The 14,204-nt window shown below is 51.4% G+C and overlaps 1 protein-coding gene across 7 annotated transcripts in view; it reads right to left on the reverse strand.

Moving 5' to 3' along the window:
• The window catches only part of NRP2 (neuropilin 2), an 84,301-nt gene that overhangs the window by 56,259 nt on the left and 13,838 nt on the right, over positions 1-14,204 (reverse strand). For all 7 annotated transcript variants that reach the window (XM_084524172.1, XM_084524170.1, XM_084524173.1 and 4 more), the window contains exon 3: positions 997-1,178. In XM_084524172.1, the coding sequence (XP_084380298.1) occupies positions 997-1,178 (182 nt within the window). The remainder of the gene's footprint in view (positions 1-996; positions 1,179-14,204) is intronic.

Consider the following 14,204-nt stretch of genomic DNA (forward strand, 5'->3'; position numbering starts at 1 on the left):
TTTCACAATAAATTTGGGGAATCCTATTCTTGTTCCTGTGCAGCAAGGTCTCCACATTCACATCCACCTGTGACCACGCTGGGTGGTGCCTGCGAACCTCTGTCCTCAACGTGAACCCTGGGCACTGGTAAGTCACCCTCTGGTGCTCTTTTCTGATTCCTTAACAGGCACGGGTATTTTTTTCTTGCTGGCTGCGATGACGTGAAAGCTGTGTGTGTTTTCTTCCAACGCACAACACAAGAACGTGGGCACAGAGTGGGCACCTGCATCTCCATGCGGAACATGCTCTCGTTCCCTCGGCACCAGGCACACCTCGCTCACCCGCACACACACAGCGCACACAGAGCGGGTTTTATGTTCTCAAGCCTCCTTCCCAGACACACAATCCTGACAAATATTTAGACAGAAACACTATTAAAAGGCCTTTGAGCAGCTTTTACTTTCCTCAATAATAGTTTGGTATTAAACAGAATTATGAATAGTTCCTCTCATATCCGCCCGGGAAGGCGCCGTCTCGGCCCCCGTACGGCACAGCTGACTGCAGTCCCCTGAGCGCCAGACCTCCCCAGCTACAAACCCCGCTTCCAGGGAGAGAAAACAGAGCGTCATTAATCAGTCCTGAATTGCAGCTCCACAGGAGGGGGAGCTCCGTACGCTCCTAACAGAGGGACAATCCCCACTTAGCCCTAACAAGCTTTACACATGCCATGAGGAAAAGAGATGTTTCTAAGTCCTTGAATTCAAGAGGGCATTTAGCAAGGAATCCTGCTTTTGATGCCACACTACGATCCAAAAATGCACTATCACGTGCAACTAACATCTTCACCTTCTTGGAACTGTGATGGAATAGACTTGCTTAAAGTAAAGGAAAAAAAAAAAAAGCCCTTCTTCTGTGGAGAACATGCTAAAAATCACATTGAAAAGGTGGCCAATATCTCCTTGTGAAGACGACTGTGACAAACGGCCTGGGAGACAGGCATTGACTGGGACACTGACCTGTCTTGTAGATCTCATAGCGCAGGGAGAAGCCGGCACCTTGCCGCGCGTAGTCCGAGGTGAACTTGATATAGAGAGAGGAGCCAGAAGAGATGATGGTAGGAGGTGCTATGTTCCCACAGTGTTTGCCCAGCAGGTCTGCTGCTTCGCTGTCCCCGTCTCGGATCTCGATGAAGTCGTACCTGTGGAGGCAGGTGAAAAGGCATTAAAACCATCTGCCAGGGAGATGCTGCAGGATGCTGGGGACAAACACAAAACGTTTCTTTATCTGCATGTTGCACAGAACTATCTTCCAGACAGGTTCCTGGGACCCCGTCACTCACACATACGCACACACTTACATTTTTCCCTTTTGTCTGGCTGACTACATTTAAGGCCCTTTCCCTGTTGCTCCTCATCAATTTGCTCATCATCAATTTACTGTGCCCACATCCACTTCAGAAACAACTTGCAAAATTTAGGACACAATTTGCCTGTATTGTCACAAGTCTCTGGTGTGGGGGAACCTCAGCTACAGCTCTCCCGGGCTGCTCTCCTTCCCTAACCTCTCTCTGTAAGTGCCGCTGTGCCACTTAGCACAGCTCAGTTTATTCCACTCTCCAGGTGGGATTTGGCCAAACACGCACAGACATTAAAGAAATAGTCGATGTTCAATCAATGCGAGCGGGTAGTTACTTTGTGCACTCTCTGACACCACACTGGTCCTTAACAAGTGTGGCTAGCATATTTATTTAGCACTTGGGCAGTAAGGCCCTTCTATTAAGTGCCAACAAAGTCTTCTGTGGGTGAGAACTGCTGCACGAAGAGCTGGGTAACCACATTCACCACTGCCTGACCCGGCGTCCCTCCTGCAACCTCTGCCTGCCTTTGCCACCTGGCAAGGCTCCTCCTGCCCTCCAGGCACGTTTGGAAGAACTGCCTCCCGCTGCAGAGACAAAAGCTTGGTGCAAAGTCTGGCTGGAAGGGGAAACTCCCACAGATCCCTTTGTATTTTCATCCAGGCCGTGACTAACGGCAAGGTAGTATCAGGCTCTGCGTGCTGCGAAGAAACAAACAGCTTTTCTGTGAACATCTTGTTCTTCAGCTGCCTCCTAACACCCGCGCTCTCCCGCCCCTCTTCTCCTGTCTCTGGCCAGCATGCTGCTATTTACAGAAACTGCCCATCTCTCCTCTACTGCTTACTCGCTTTGTATCAACCTGTTTGAACAACACGCTGCAGCTCTCCTCGCGGGGCTGCGGAGGGAAGCAGCGTCTCCTCGCTGCCAGAAATCCGCCTTTCTTCTTTGTCACGAGATCTCCTGCTCGGGAATCTAGAGTTGAAAGGAGAAGTAGCTCGCAGGACACAGAGTGATCCTCATGTGACTCGTTCCTGATCTGCACAGCACACATTGGCGGGCAACAACCTCAAAACAAACTCATAGGGACTCGGTGTGCTCCTCCACAAAGAAAGATGGCCCGGACAGCTTCGCTTTCGCTCCTTTCTGGGACTGAATCGGGCTGGGAGCCAAAAGCAAAATGCCTGCAGATAAAATCCTGCCTACGCTGGACCAAGCACTGAGTTAGCTCTAATCACCCAGCCCTTAACTTCGTTACAAACGCAATCGGCTTGGCCAAGGTGAAATCCAAGCGGTCCTGAAACCAGGCACTGGCACAGGAAGAGTGTTTGGCTTAGCTGATGGTCTGCTCCCCTGCTCTCTCTTAACCCTGGGCAGCTCCCCATCACCTCCTGACCCCTCACTACCCGAACACCATCCAGCGGCACCCCCTGTGACCCCACTAATGTCCATCATCTGTGGTTTGCTCCCGTCCTCTCCCCAGGGAGAAGAACATAGAGGGCAGTGTTAGTGCTTCTTTTAAGTAGAATTTTTTCCTCCTTGTTTGTCTATTTGTTTAAAGTAGCGCTGAACAAACAGCAGGGACATTTTGTTCTCTAAATAACTGCTTGATCTCGCTGTGTGTGCAGCCCTTCCACAGCTGAAGCACACGTCTGGGCTGCAGGACTGCTGGCGACTAGTGAAATGGTGAATAAGCAGCAAAAATGCATTTGTTAAAAATATGAACGTTGGCAAAACACAGGTAATGTACTGAATTGGAAAAGCTGCCATTTGCATGGCACAGGCACAGGTTAGCTAGCTGCATCCCAGGGCAACACATCTGTTTGTGTCCTCATGGGGTTGTAACCCGCAAACACCAGCCACAGCCTCAGCTCCTGGCCTGCAACGATCACAGCTTCTGCTGGAGCCAACACCAAACACCCTACGGCTCCTCACGGGGCTTCCCAAACCACCCAGTGCTGCAGCAGCCCTGGCAATTTCAGAAGCAAATTCTGGACCAAGAAATATTTGCTTATTGAATGGGTGAATAACTTCCAATAATACGTACAATTTGGGAATATTGCAAGCTGCTCTTGGGCAATCCGCAAATGGAAAATTAAAAGAATGAATCTAGTATGTAAACCATCAGGAAATATTTGCCTCTCTCTGAATTAAACCCTGTTTGGCTTCATCCAAGCATCTAACCGAGCCTTCTCCTAGTGGAGCTAATCCTTAATAAATCAAATGTTACAAACAACTAAAAAAGCCCCTAGGAGAAGGTCAGGGAATCGTTTTTGCCAAATATAAAATGAATATAAACACGTAAGAGTTTTTGTTCCTAGCTAAAGAAACTTGGCCCAAGCCCTCTGTTCCTCATAAGGCAAAACTCTCTTTCTTCAGGTCATATAAACAGAGTGTGAACTGGGAGAGTATTACAGTCAGGAGATAACTCCTGCCCAGAGGAGGGGGAGCACCTCCTTTCTCTCCAACATTGCGATTAAGCCTTAGGCTTTAAAAATGAAACACCAAAGGCACCCGGTCCAAAACACGAGACTCGCAAACTTCAGTGAGAATACCAGCTAATCCCTGGCACCGGCTCTTTTGGCACCATGTGCTTCAGTCGTGTCCATGCCTTGGCCCACCATCACACAAGCTGATAAACCCCATTCTTCTCACGTTGGGTCACTGGCCATGTTAAGATCTAGTTTGGCCAGGCCTTTGCTTCTGTTAGGCATAAGCATCGTTTCCAGGCTTCGTTCTTCCCGTGTGAAAAACAAGAAGAAAAATTGGAAGGAAGAAAACCCCACCCTGGGGATGCTTTTTGCTCTAACCATTTCATTCCCAGATAATTACAGAGTAGTGCACGGCTGGGTGGGACACATTTACGCAGCGAAGGCATCCACACTGCCTCGACCAGCACCCAGCAATCTGCATTTCACTCATATAACCGGATCCTTTGCTTCGGTCAATGTGCACCAACATCCTTGCGGGCTGACCCCTCTGCTGGGCAGGCTGCCACTTCCAAGGTCACTTTTCATGGCCACTTCTCCCCGTCTAGGCACTGCTCCCACGAGCTGACCGTAAATACGCGAGGGCAGGGTGCAGCATCCGTAACCCACAGCTGTGGTCAGTGGATTAACCAAGTCTTCTCGCAGAGAAGGTGACCGCAGCTGGCTGCTCCTCCAGCAGAAGGGTATTTTCGGCTGCTGCATGAGTGGGAAGGGCAGCCAGTTGGTTTGAAACCACCTCAAACGCAGTGCTTTTCACTGGGGAGTTTTAAGGCAGGGAGGCGAAGCTGGAGTGCTTTTAACTTCCCAGACAATGGGGGGTTGAGAAAGGAGGGAAATGCATTGCTTAGACGCTCTTCTTGTAGCTGTTTAACAGAATTAAACGGAAAACATACAATGCTTACAAATATTGCTGCGCTTTTATTAAAGGTTTTTAGTAGAAAGTGCTTTGCTGATGTTAAGAGAGCTTTTATAAACTAATTATAAAGCACTTCTAATGCGTGTATTACTCATGCTCGCTTGCTTTTTCCCCCAGTCAGCCCTCCCTGCTTCCCAGTCTCTTCTTTCTCTCTATTTTCCCTAAGTCACTTTGCTGCAGAAAGGCTGCGAGGCACAACAAAGGCCAACAAGCCCCAGTTGCGGTGGTGAGGAGACCTCCACCTTTTCAGTCCCTTTCTGTTGTGAAATAGCTGATGTGCTCCCTGGCTGCTCAGCCGTGCTCCACGGCTCCCTGAGGCCAGCACAGAGCTCCCAGGCGCCCACCCGTGAGCTCAGGAGCACCAGGACCCACTTGGGGAGCAGCACCGGAGCCTGCGCCGTTCCTCTGGGTGCTCCTTTCCCGAGGCACGCAATTTGGCAAAAAGCACTGTTTTGGGACCCAGACTGCTCCACGACAATCAACAAACCCATTGCCCCTGAGCCCCACATCCTGGGAGACGCCAAGTCCTTCCTCACCAACACACGCTTCAAGGGCATTACAGGGACGTTAGCTTAGGATGGAGAGAAATGTGAATGACAAATCATTTATATGTTTACAGGCATAGCACCGGTCCTCCCAACACACAAATGTGGGCAAGCTTTGCTTCAAAGCTTGAGGAGGGCTGGCTTCCCAGACCAAGCTCTGGCCTGGCTGGCAGTTTTCTCAGAGCTATCATTTGCAGGAGGTGAGGGCTCACACACAGCTAAAGCCCAGTTCCAGGGCTTGCCAGGGTGGGAGAGAGTTGCAAGGCTCTAACCTGAACTTCCCCGATGTTTAATTTGGAGCTGTTATTTATAGGCATTTCCATGGGGCTCACGACTGCACCTGGCAAACATTAATGAAGGGATCCTCACGAGACCCCGCGAGGTGGGGAGGCAGCGAGGAGCAGTGGCTAGCCCAAGGTCAGAGAGGAAGCTCACGGCACAGCCAGGAATAGAAGCCAGCCTTGATTAGACAGATTATATTATATTAGAGGAGTCTGGCCTAGATAGACGGAGAGACAAATAGGTACTGACTGCATGCCAACAGCCCCAAATTTGGGAATGCCCAGTGTTGACTTGAGCCTTCGAGACCTCTGGTCTGCTTGAACCATATGTCGCCATATCTCGAATGCATCTGCTAAGGATACGAAGAGAAACTGCAATGCCAGGGAAGTTGAGCAGACATTAATATTCTGTGGATAGCTAGGGGAAGGCAAGAACCTGCTTAGCCACAAATGTCGGCTGGTAAATGCAATCGTTCCCTTTGAAAAGCTGGTTTGTTTCTCAGAAATTGTTATAAAAAGCTTAAGTTTTTTTTAAATGTGCTCTAAGAAAAGGCTGCTTCTTAGCAATGAGATAGCAGCTGCGGTGTATATGGTTAAGAAATGGTGAACCAGCAGCACGGGGCTTGTTTTGCAATCAAGAGGCGGCTAGAATTAATGTCCATTACATGCTAGCTGCCTTAGTCAATTTTTCTGTGTCACCACCCATCTTCATGCTCTTTCTTATGCCACCTTCAAACCAAATCCTCATTTCATGGGTGGTTACGTTGTGAAAGACGAGAAAACTTTTCTGTGATGTTTATACAATCTCGAGCAACTGCAGGACATACCCTTCAAAGGTTAAATTGCTGCAGAAACTACTGGGGACTTTGAAATAGCATTTTTTTTCATAGCCACAATAGCAGATGCAAACACCTCTGCTGTCTGATGAAACAAGAGCAATGAAGTTTGATCCTAGCTGCCAGCCCTTAATCAGAGTAATTAATTATAAATACAGCAGATGAATTGGATTCTCCTTTGACTTGAACTGGTTTTACACTTGTGTAACTCATCATTTTAAGGGTAATCACTCCTAATTTATCCTGGGGCAAGAAGAGAATCAGTCCTCATGGAGCCTGATACGGATTTGCACAGACCTAAAAAGCTTGTATCATATCCAGCTTCAGCCAACTAAATGAATGCCCGGTGCTCTCAGTGGAAACACTCGTTGCACCCATCCTGGGACAGGGTTAATTGCTCCCCTGCTCTGACCTTTGGGCGGCTGAAGGCACGAGGTGCATCTGGGCTCAGCCTGCAGCTTGTGGGGCTGCTTGTCCCCATACTGAGGCAAAAGATGCACCCAGAGCTTGCCCTGCTTTTGCCCTCATAAGTAACTACCCCTGGCAACAACAGACACAAAGAGGCTATCATTGCTCTGCATCTGAAGGGATTTCACCGGATTTTAGAGACTAAAACTATTAAAATCTGGTGGCAGCAGAGGGAGAGGCAGGCCTGGGGGGTGCATAATTGCTTAGGGTTTCTCGGAAGTTTGTTTTGAATTTGTTGCACCCAATTATGTCTTGTGTAACCGCAGTATTGTGGGGTTTTGTAATCATTCCACTGTGCTTTGGATTCTTTCATCTCCTCAAAAATCTAACCAGAATTTCTGAGAAATGAGAAAAATCCAGTCATCCAATAAAAAAAATAAATAAATAAAAAGAGAGAGAGAGACAGAGACAGGGAGAGAGAAAATAACCCTAACAGATTGGAAAACTTCTTCAAAAATGTCTTGAAGACAAAAAATGGAAACTACAAATAGCCTCTATTTTTATTCCTTGGACTGTTTTCACCCCCGTACAAGCACCACTGATAGGAAGAGCCTCAGCAGTAACTGTTAAGTTATGCAGGGAAAAAAAAAAAAAAAAAAAAAAAAAAAAAGGTAGCCAAAATACAGCTTGCAAAGGAAAGAATAAAACAGATCTGTAAACTGCTCCTGTGGCGAGTTCTGATTCAGGAGGGAGTTTCAGCTCCTACCACGCTGCATGCTGCTGCCCCCCCCGAGGCGGGGGAGCAAAGGCTCCCCACGCGTTGCCGCTCATCCTCAGGCTGCCTTCTTCAAGCTGTGTTGCCAGATCGCTGCGGAAAGGCGCGTTGGAGTAGAGAAGTGCTCTCATCTGGGGCATGTCTGGAAAACCGTTCATTATATAAGAAAACAAGATGTGCTAATGTGCACTTTAGGGGTTTTCTGCAGGCTGTTGTTCAGGAGTTACACATGGCTGTTTAATTTTATTTCTGTCTCCAAAACCATCTCTATAAATTCCTCACCCTTCTATCTTTAGCTACAGGGGTCGTTCGTTGCAAGATGTCTTTAGTAGTCTTTCTTGGGAGGGGGGAAATCACGGTGAGACCACGAATAAAATATATATAAAGTGTGTTAAGAATAGCCCCCCTTCCCATGGCGTTCTGCCTTCTGTTGCTGCTGCAAGGGAACTGAAGCAACTCACAGCCCTTTCATACCCCCAAAATGCAGGACACTTGAGAAACTACATTTGCACTTTCCTCCTTCTGCTACAATCCATCTGTGGAAAAAATTAGACTTTGGTTTCTGTGTCATCTTACTGTCACCACTCGCAGGCAACTTGATCACTAACAGAAAGAAAAAAAATGTAATAATAAAAGATAACAACTACGAGAGGAAAATTTACTGCCAAACAGCAGCAGACCAGGCAGAAGGGAGAGGGCAAACATTCGCTTGGCAGTGGGGGAAGCAGGTGAGCAGGCTCCTGTCTCCAGCTCCTGATGCCAGCAAGCAGTGCCCAACAGCCCAGGTACTAGATGGGGACCAGCCCTGGGCCAGGTTGGCCACAGGGATGAAGGTCGGGGCTGGCTGGTGGCTGCTAAGAAAGAGGAGGGGATGCCCACGAGCTCTGCTGTGCCGCCCCCACCCCGAGGACAACACCCTCCATGGAGATGTAGCGGGCCAAGTCCCGTTGTGCCTCACTGGCACGGTGTCAGTCGTGGCCTCAGACACAACACGCCATGAAGAACGAAGGAGCTGGTAATAACCAGGATCAGCTGGGAGCTTTGCAGCTCGGCTTTCCACCTACCTCTCATTTGCACTGGCTTTTCTCAGCACAGACCCGAAACAAACACATCATTAGGCTGCGATGGTAGAAACGAGGTTGCAGGAACTGCGCCCTGACCAGCCCCTTCCCGCTGCTGGCCACCTCCATCCCTCCTTAATGACGAGGGGTCTCCCCGCGGCCGGCCCGCCTCGGGACAGCTTTCTGACCCCACAGCATCTCAGACAGGGCCAGCTCGCAGCCCAGCCTCAGGGCTGGGAGGCTGAGAAGCAGAGCCTGCTGCCTGCAGCCGCTGCTGTTCAGGCACCTCCACTGAAACCTCATGGAGCTGGCTCAGAGGACAGCAGCCTGGGGCAAGCAGCGCACCAATCCTGCCCGACCCCACCTTGCATGCTGTGCGGTGTCTCCCACCGCCTTCAGCCCCTAAATCCTTGCAGCTGAACCGAGCCTCGCCGAGGAGCTGAGCACACTGAACGCCCGGATGAGGGTGCAAGCTGATGGGAGCGTCCCCGTTTCTCCCCCAGACGCGGCCCCGGCGCTGCTTTGTTCGGGGAGCTTTGCTTTGAAGCTACCCTTTGTGTCACCCCCTCGGCGGCGCGCCTGCTTTGTCCTGCCAGCTCAGCCATGGAGTGTTTACAAGCCGCCCTCACCCTTCCCGGCTGCGGTTCAGCTCCATTGACACCGAAGGCAACAGACTCCTCTCTCGGCGTGTGATGAATCAATTACTTCCTCTGACACTCTATTACTATAGCCCTTACATCTCCAGATTGCAGATGAAAAGACAGGCTGAGAAGGGGGACAGGGAAGGGGAGAGGTCTCCTGAGGTCTCCATCAATTGAGTTGTTGGACATCTGAAGAAATCCCCATCTGCCATATTTAAAGACACAGAGATATGTTTTGCTCCCGAGCGGCAGAAAAATCAGAGGGTTTTCACAAAAGAAAACCTAAGAAATCAAATGGGTCAAAAAACTTCAACAAGGTGCAGTGAGCAGAGATCAATGGGGAGTCAGTCCCCTCTGCTGATGGAGATCCCAGACCTTGTTCCTGCTCAGCTTATCAGCCAAACATCAGCATTACCAAAGGCACAACGTGTGCCAGCCAGGCGTTACACCTTCCCCTCTCTCTGCAAAATAACAACATAAATAACGCCTCACACTAACGCTCGCAGAAGAGGAAGGAAGCTGAACACATGCATAAAATCTCCTGCTGGCAGCAGGCGACGGGGGGGGTCCTCCTTCTCGCTGGACATCCGTCAACAACCCCCGGCTCTGCGGGCTCCCGGGGGGTTTCTGACACATCGGCTGCTTCCCGTGCAAGCAGCACGGCCTCGACAGCTCCCACACGGGGCTCTCCCACACCACTTTCCTCACACCCACCTCTGCCTTCGGTGCCTCTGAAGGGAGTGAGACCCTGCCGCTGGCTGTGCCATTTGTATCAGGGTTTAGTAAATTCTTGGCATAGGATTTCTGCTGTCAGACCCCACTACTTCAGGCTCTGCCTCTATAGCCATTTGTGAGACACGAGTATCTCCACGTCTGTCCTGGTGCTACCTCGAAACCCCCACTATCCTGCTGGACTGGGACTGCTCAGCGATGCTGTACGTGGGTCCCACAAACCCTTTGGGATTCAACGCAAAAACAACCACACAACCAGGTCACCCACTCTTTCTAATGATCTACATGCTAGGCCAGCATCAGGAGGCCTTTCCGCGGTGTCTGAGCTGATATATCAAAGACAGTTGCTTAAAACATCCTAGCTGTGATTAGTGGACCATGACTGCTATTAACTTATAAGGAATTCCAGAATCACCAGGCTGTGCTTTGCAACGTATCATTACATTGCCAGTCACCGTAATGTGCAGCCGCTTGATTTAAAGAAAAGGGAGAACTTGCCTCCTACCAAACCTCACCTCTCCCAGGTCTTTCAAACAAGCTCTGTGCTGAGCTCCGGCCAAGAGCAGCCAGCAATTTCTTCTGTTTTCAGTCTGCTCTTCGCAGTCTGTTCTTTTTATTTCGCATTCATATTTAATTGCAGGATTCACACCCAGCCAGAAAGGCTGGGAAGGAACCAATTGTCGTTTGTGGTGCTCTGACCTGGCCCTGAGTGATGCTGCAACGCGGCAGCCTTTGGCAGGGGATGTGTAAGGCACTGTTGCTATCTGGATTGGGTTTTGTGCCTGCAGATGCCCAGGTGGGCACCTCTTCTTTATAGGGTGAGGAATTTAAAATGATTTGTGAATGCAGGAACAGTAAATCAATAGCAGGGAAGGGGAAGGACCCAAATCTCACAACTCCCAGCCCTGATGCTGCTGGTGAGTCTGTCACTCCTCTGCTACAGCCTGACAATAGGCATGATATCCATGAAAAAGGCTGCGTGCAGCTAAGGCAAACAGTTGCTCATTAAAAGCCTAATTCAGTTCCTATGGAAATCAAGGTAAAACCTCCTGCTGCCTTTACCAGGCTTTGCATCTGGTTCTTATCCAAAAAGGATGCTTTCTAAAATATCATTCTGGTCCCCCCTCACACCACTAAACCTTCTAATTCCTGCATCCAGACAGCAAACCCATGACACACAAGTGCCTGCTAACCCCACTGTATGATGCCAAAAAAGTGATGAAGGCTCAGATCCCTACTGGCACTTAGGCTCCTGAGGCCACCTGTTTGGGATGAGCCTCTACAAACCCAGGGGACGCACCGGATGCTGGTGAGCAGTGTGACATTGGAGACCCCAAGAGCATGCCCTTGCCCACCTCACAGGCTGGACACAGCCTGATCCCCTCAGGAGAGCCACAGAGCGAGCTGAGCCCTCTCAGCTCCGCAGATGGGCAGCAGAGTCCAGAGATGTGAATCGCCCCGAGCTGGTCAAACGTCACTGAGGCTAGCCCGCTCTTTTTGTCTTGTTTTGGGAAATGACTGGGGCTGGACAGGAATTATGAAGCATACAGCGGATACTGCACGGAGTTAAAAACCAGCAGAAGCTCATTTGAAGACAAGTTGAGCTGCAGTGTCATGTTACCCAGACTGAATTATTTCCTGTACGTTAGAAATGTTGCTTCTGGCTACCCATGCCACAAACATATGAGCAAGCAAATGCTTTCCTTACCATCTCATCTCTGACTTCCTCCCTCCGCAAAGTCACAGCCTTGCAGGAGACCCAGTCGCTTCCCACTGCAGCCTGGTGAAGAATCCCCCTGAACTCCCCCAGCTCACGGGCACGGGGCTGGGGCCAGCGCCTGCGCTGCTCTGCAGGAAGGACACAGAGCTGCGTCGCGTCCCAGCGCCCCGCTCCTGGAAGCACAGGTGATGGCATGCTGCCACTGGGGGCCTCGCTGTGCCCATGTGTCAGACCTTTGGCAGGGCACCGGTGTGTTATTGCCAGCATCTCCTGGGGGAGAACCCCCCAAGATGGGCACCGGGTGCGTGGCACCTTCTGACGTTGCCCCCTGGTCCCCTCTGCCCCGTGAGCTGGGAGCAGCGCTATCTCCTGCTGCGTCTGCCCCATCTCTGCTGCACACCAGGATGCTCAATGTGGTTCTCCTCTCTCAGCATCACTGTATTGCAGGCTTTTATGAGGCCACAGTCACAACTGCACAAATTTCCTCCTAATGATGGCCGCAGTTCCTTTTTCTGGAAACCCCCAGGGCCTGACATGGGGATCCAAGCACAGGAAGAAGAATCGGACTTTGCAGCTTGGAGCTGTCCCCAGTTCGCAGCCTCCTGCCTGGTTTTGGAGCCCAAGCCCTGTCTCCAGAGACCTTCGCCAGCATTTGGCAAGTGCCACCAGAGGGGGCTGCGAGCCGCGGCTGCATTCCCCCAGATCCTGCCCAGGCAGGGAAGAGCGGCCCCAGTTAGCATCCCTTGCTGGGAAGGATCTGCCAGAAAGGGCGACGGCAAGACCTGGTGGCGTGGCCTGCCTGGAGGTCGGGCTCGTTTTAAATAATAACACCCCACTGGCACAGATGCGATGACTCAGGCGAAAGGTCTGCTGCTCGCAGAGCGAGTGTAAGCCTGTGCGCTGCGGTCTGCAGAGCGTGCCTCTGCCACGTGCAGGCAGGAACGTCCCGGCACCCAGCGCGCCTCTGCACAGCCCAGTGCCCCGGCAGAGCCAGCGAGTGCAGCTGGGGACAGCAGAGCCGGCAGCCAGTCTCTGGAGGGAGCTTTTAATGGTCCAGAGAGAAATCTAGGAGTGGGAAGGACGTGGGAATGGAAAAGGTGGTTGTAAAGGCAGTGATTCACGCTGAGCTGAGGTTTCTGACATGGATTTTCCAAGCGAGCAGCACAGACTGAACAGAGAAGTGGCAGCTGGAAAGGACTGGGCAGCTGGGGCACAGCCCCACTGGGAAAAATGGTTCATGTCGCTCCTGGGATCAGAAATAAACCCTGGCATGCACAAGGCTACCCAGCCACCACCGTGCCATGCCGTGAGGCAGAGTCAGAACCTCTCAGGGCAGCAGCAGCGTGCTCTTTTCCACTGGGTGCCACCAGTGGAGCAGACACCAACAGCGCAGGTCCCACTGCCTGAGTCACAGCTGTGCTCGCAGCGCAGGGAGGAAGAAGGGTGAGTGGACAGGCTGTTGCAATTACTTCTGAATACTTTGGCAGTGTCTCATCGCAGTATCAAGCTTCCTTTTTGGCTGTGCTGTCACGCTGTGTCCCTGGGGCTGCAGGACAGGGTGAGCAGCGGCCGGGGTCCCAGGCCCCTCTCACGCCCCCCTGTAAGGGGAGGCCCGCCACAACTGGAGCACAAGGGCTGCAATTGCAGGAGGTGGCCAATTTTCTTTATCTGAAGTGTTTTCCAAAGTAAGGCGCTTCCTCAGAGCGCAGATGAAGCACAGAGATAGAGAAACATCTTCTGGGGCTTCAATTATACCCAATTACTCCTTTGATGACGGCTGGTGGGGGGGAGGGGGGTGCAGTTTCTTCACGCAGCTGGACACAGCCGAAAAATAAAAGCCCAGATGTGTCTCTGGAGAAACAATAGCTATAATCAGCACCCGGCGAGCCGCCTGTCGCTGCCACCCCCGGGCACCCACCCGGGCCCAGCCTGCTCGGTGCAGGCTCCGACAGCCAGGCAGCTCCAGATGCGGAGCTGCGGCGCTTTCCGGCCAGCTGCCCGGCGAGGGGAAGTCGCTGACCTTTCCCTGCAGGTCCCCAGGGTGCCAGGAGCTGTGCAGAGTGCAGGAGGAAACGCCTCCTGTCCCGGAGGGAAGCCCGAGGCTGGTAGGAGGATGGCCAGAGGGGACGCATTCAAAGCGAGGAGATTTTCACAGATATTTTTGTAGGCCTTAGGATGGGGTTTTGGAATGTAAATGTTATGCTCGATGAGGAAGAAACTTTAGCCTAATAAGGGAAAAATAAATGGCGAAGGAAGAAGCAACAAAGGAAGTGGTTATGGTGTTTACCTCTGGCAGCTGGAGCACGGAGCACAGGCTGGCCCTGCTCCCGCTCAGAGCTGCCAGGTACCAACACCGGGCCAGGGGGAACCTCGTCTGCCCAGAGACCGAGTGCCAGCCAGGTTCATCAGCCTGTCATCCTGGTGTGAGCGTGCGTTATATCAAAGGTCAGATGGCAGAAGAAAGGCTCT

Source organism: Aythya ferina, assembly GCF_964211825.1.
Source record: "Aythya ferina genome assembly, chromosome: 6".
NCBI classification, from domain to species: Eukaryota; Metazoa; Chordata; class Aves; order Anseriformes; family Anatidae; genus Aythya; species Aythya ferina.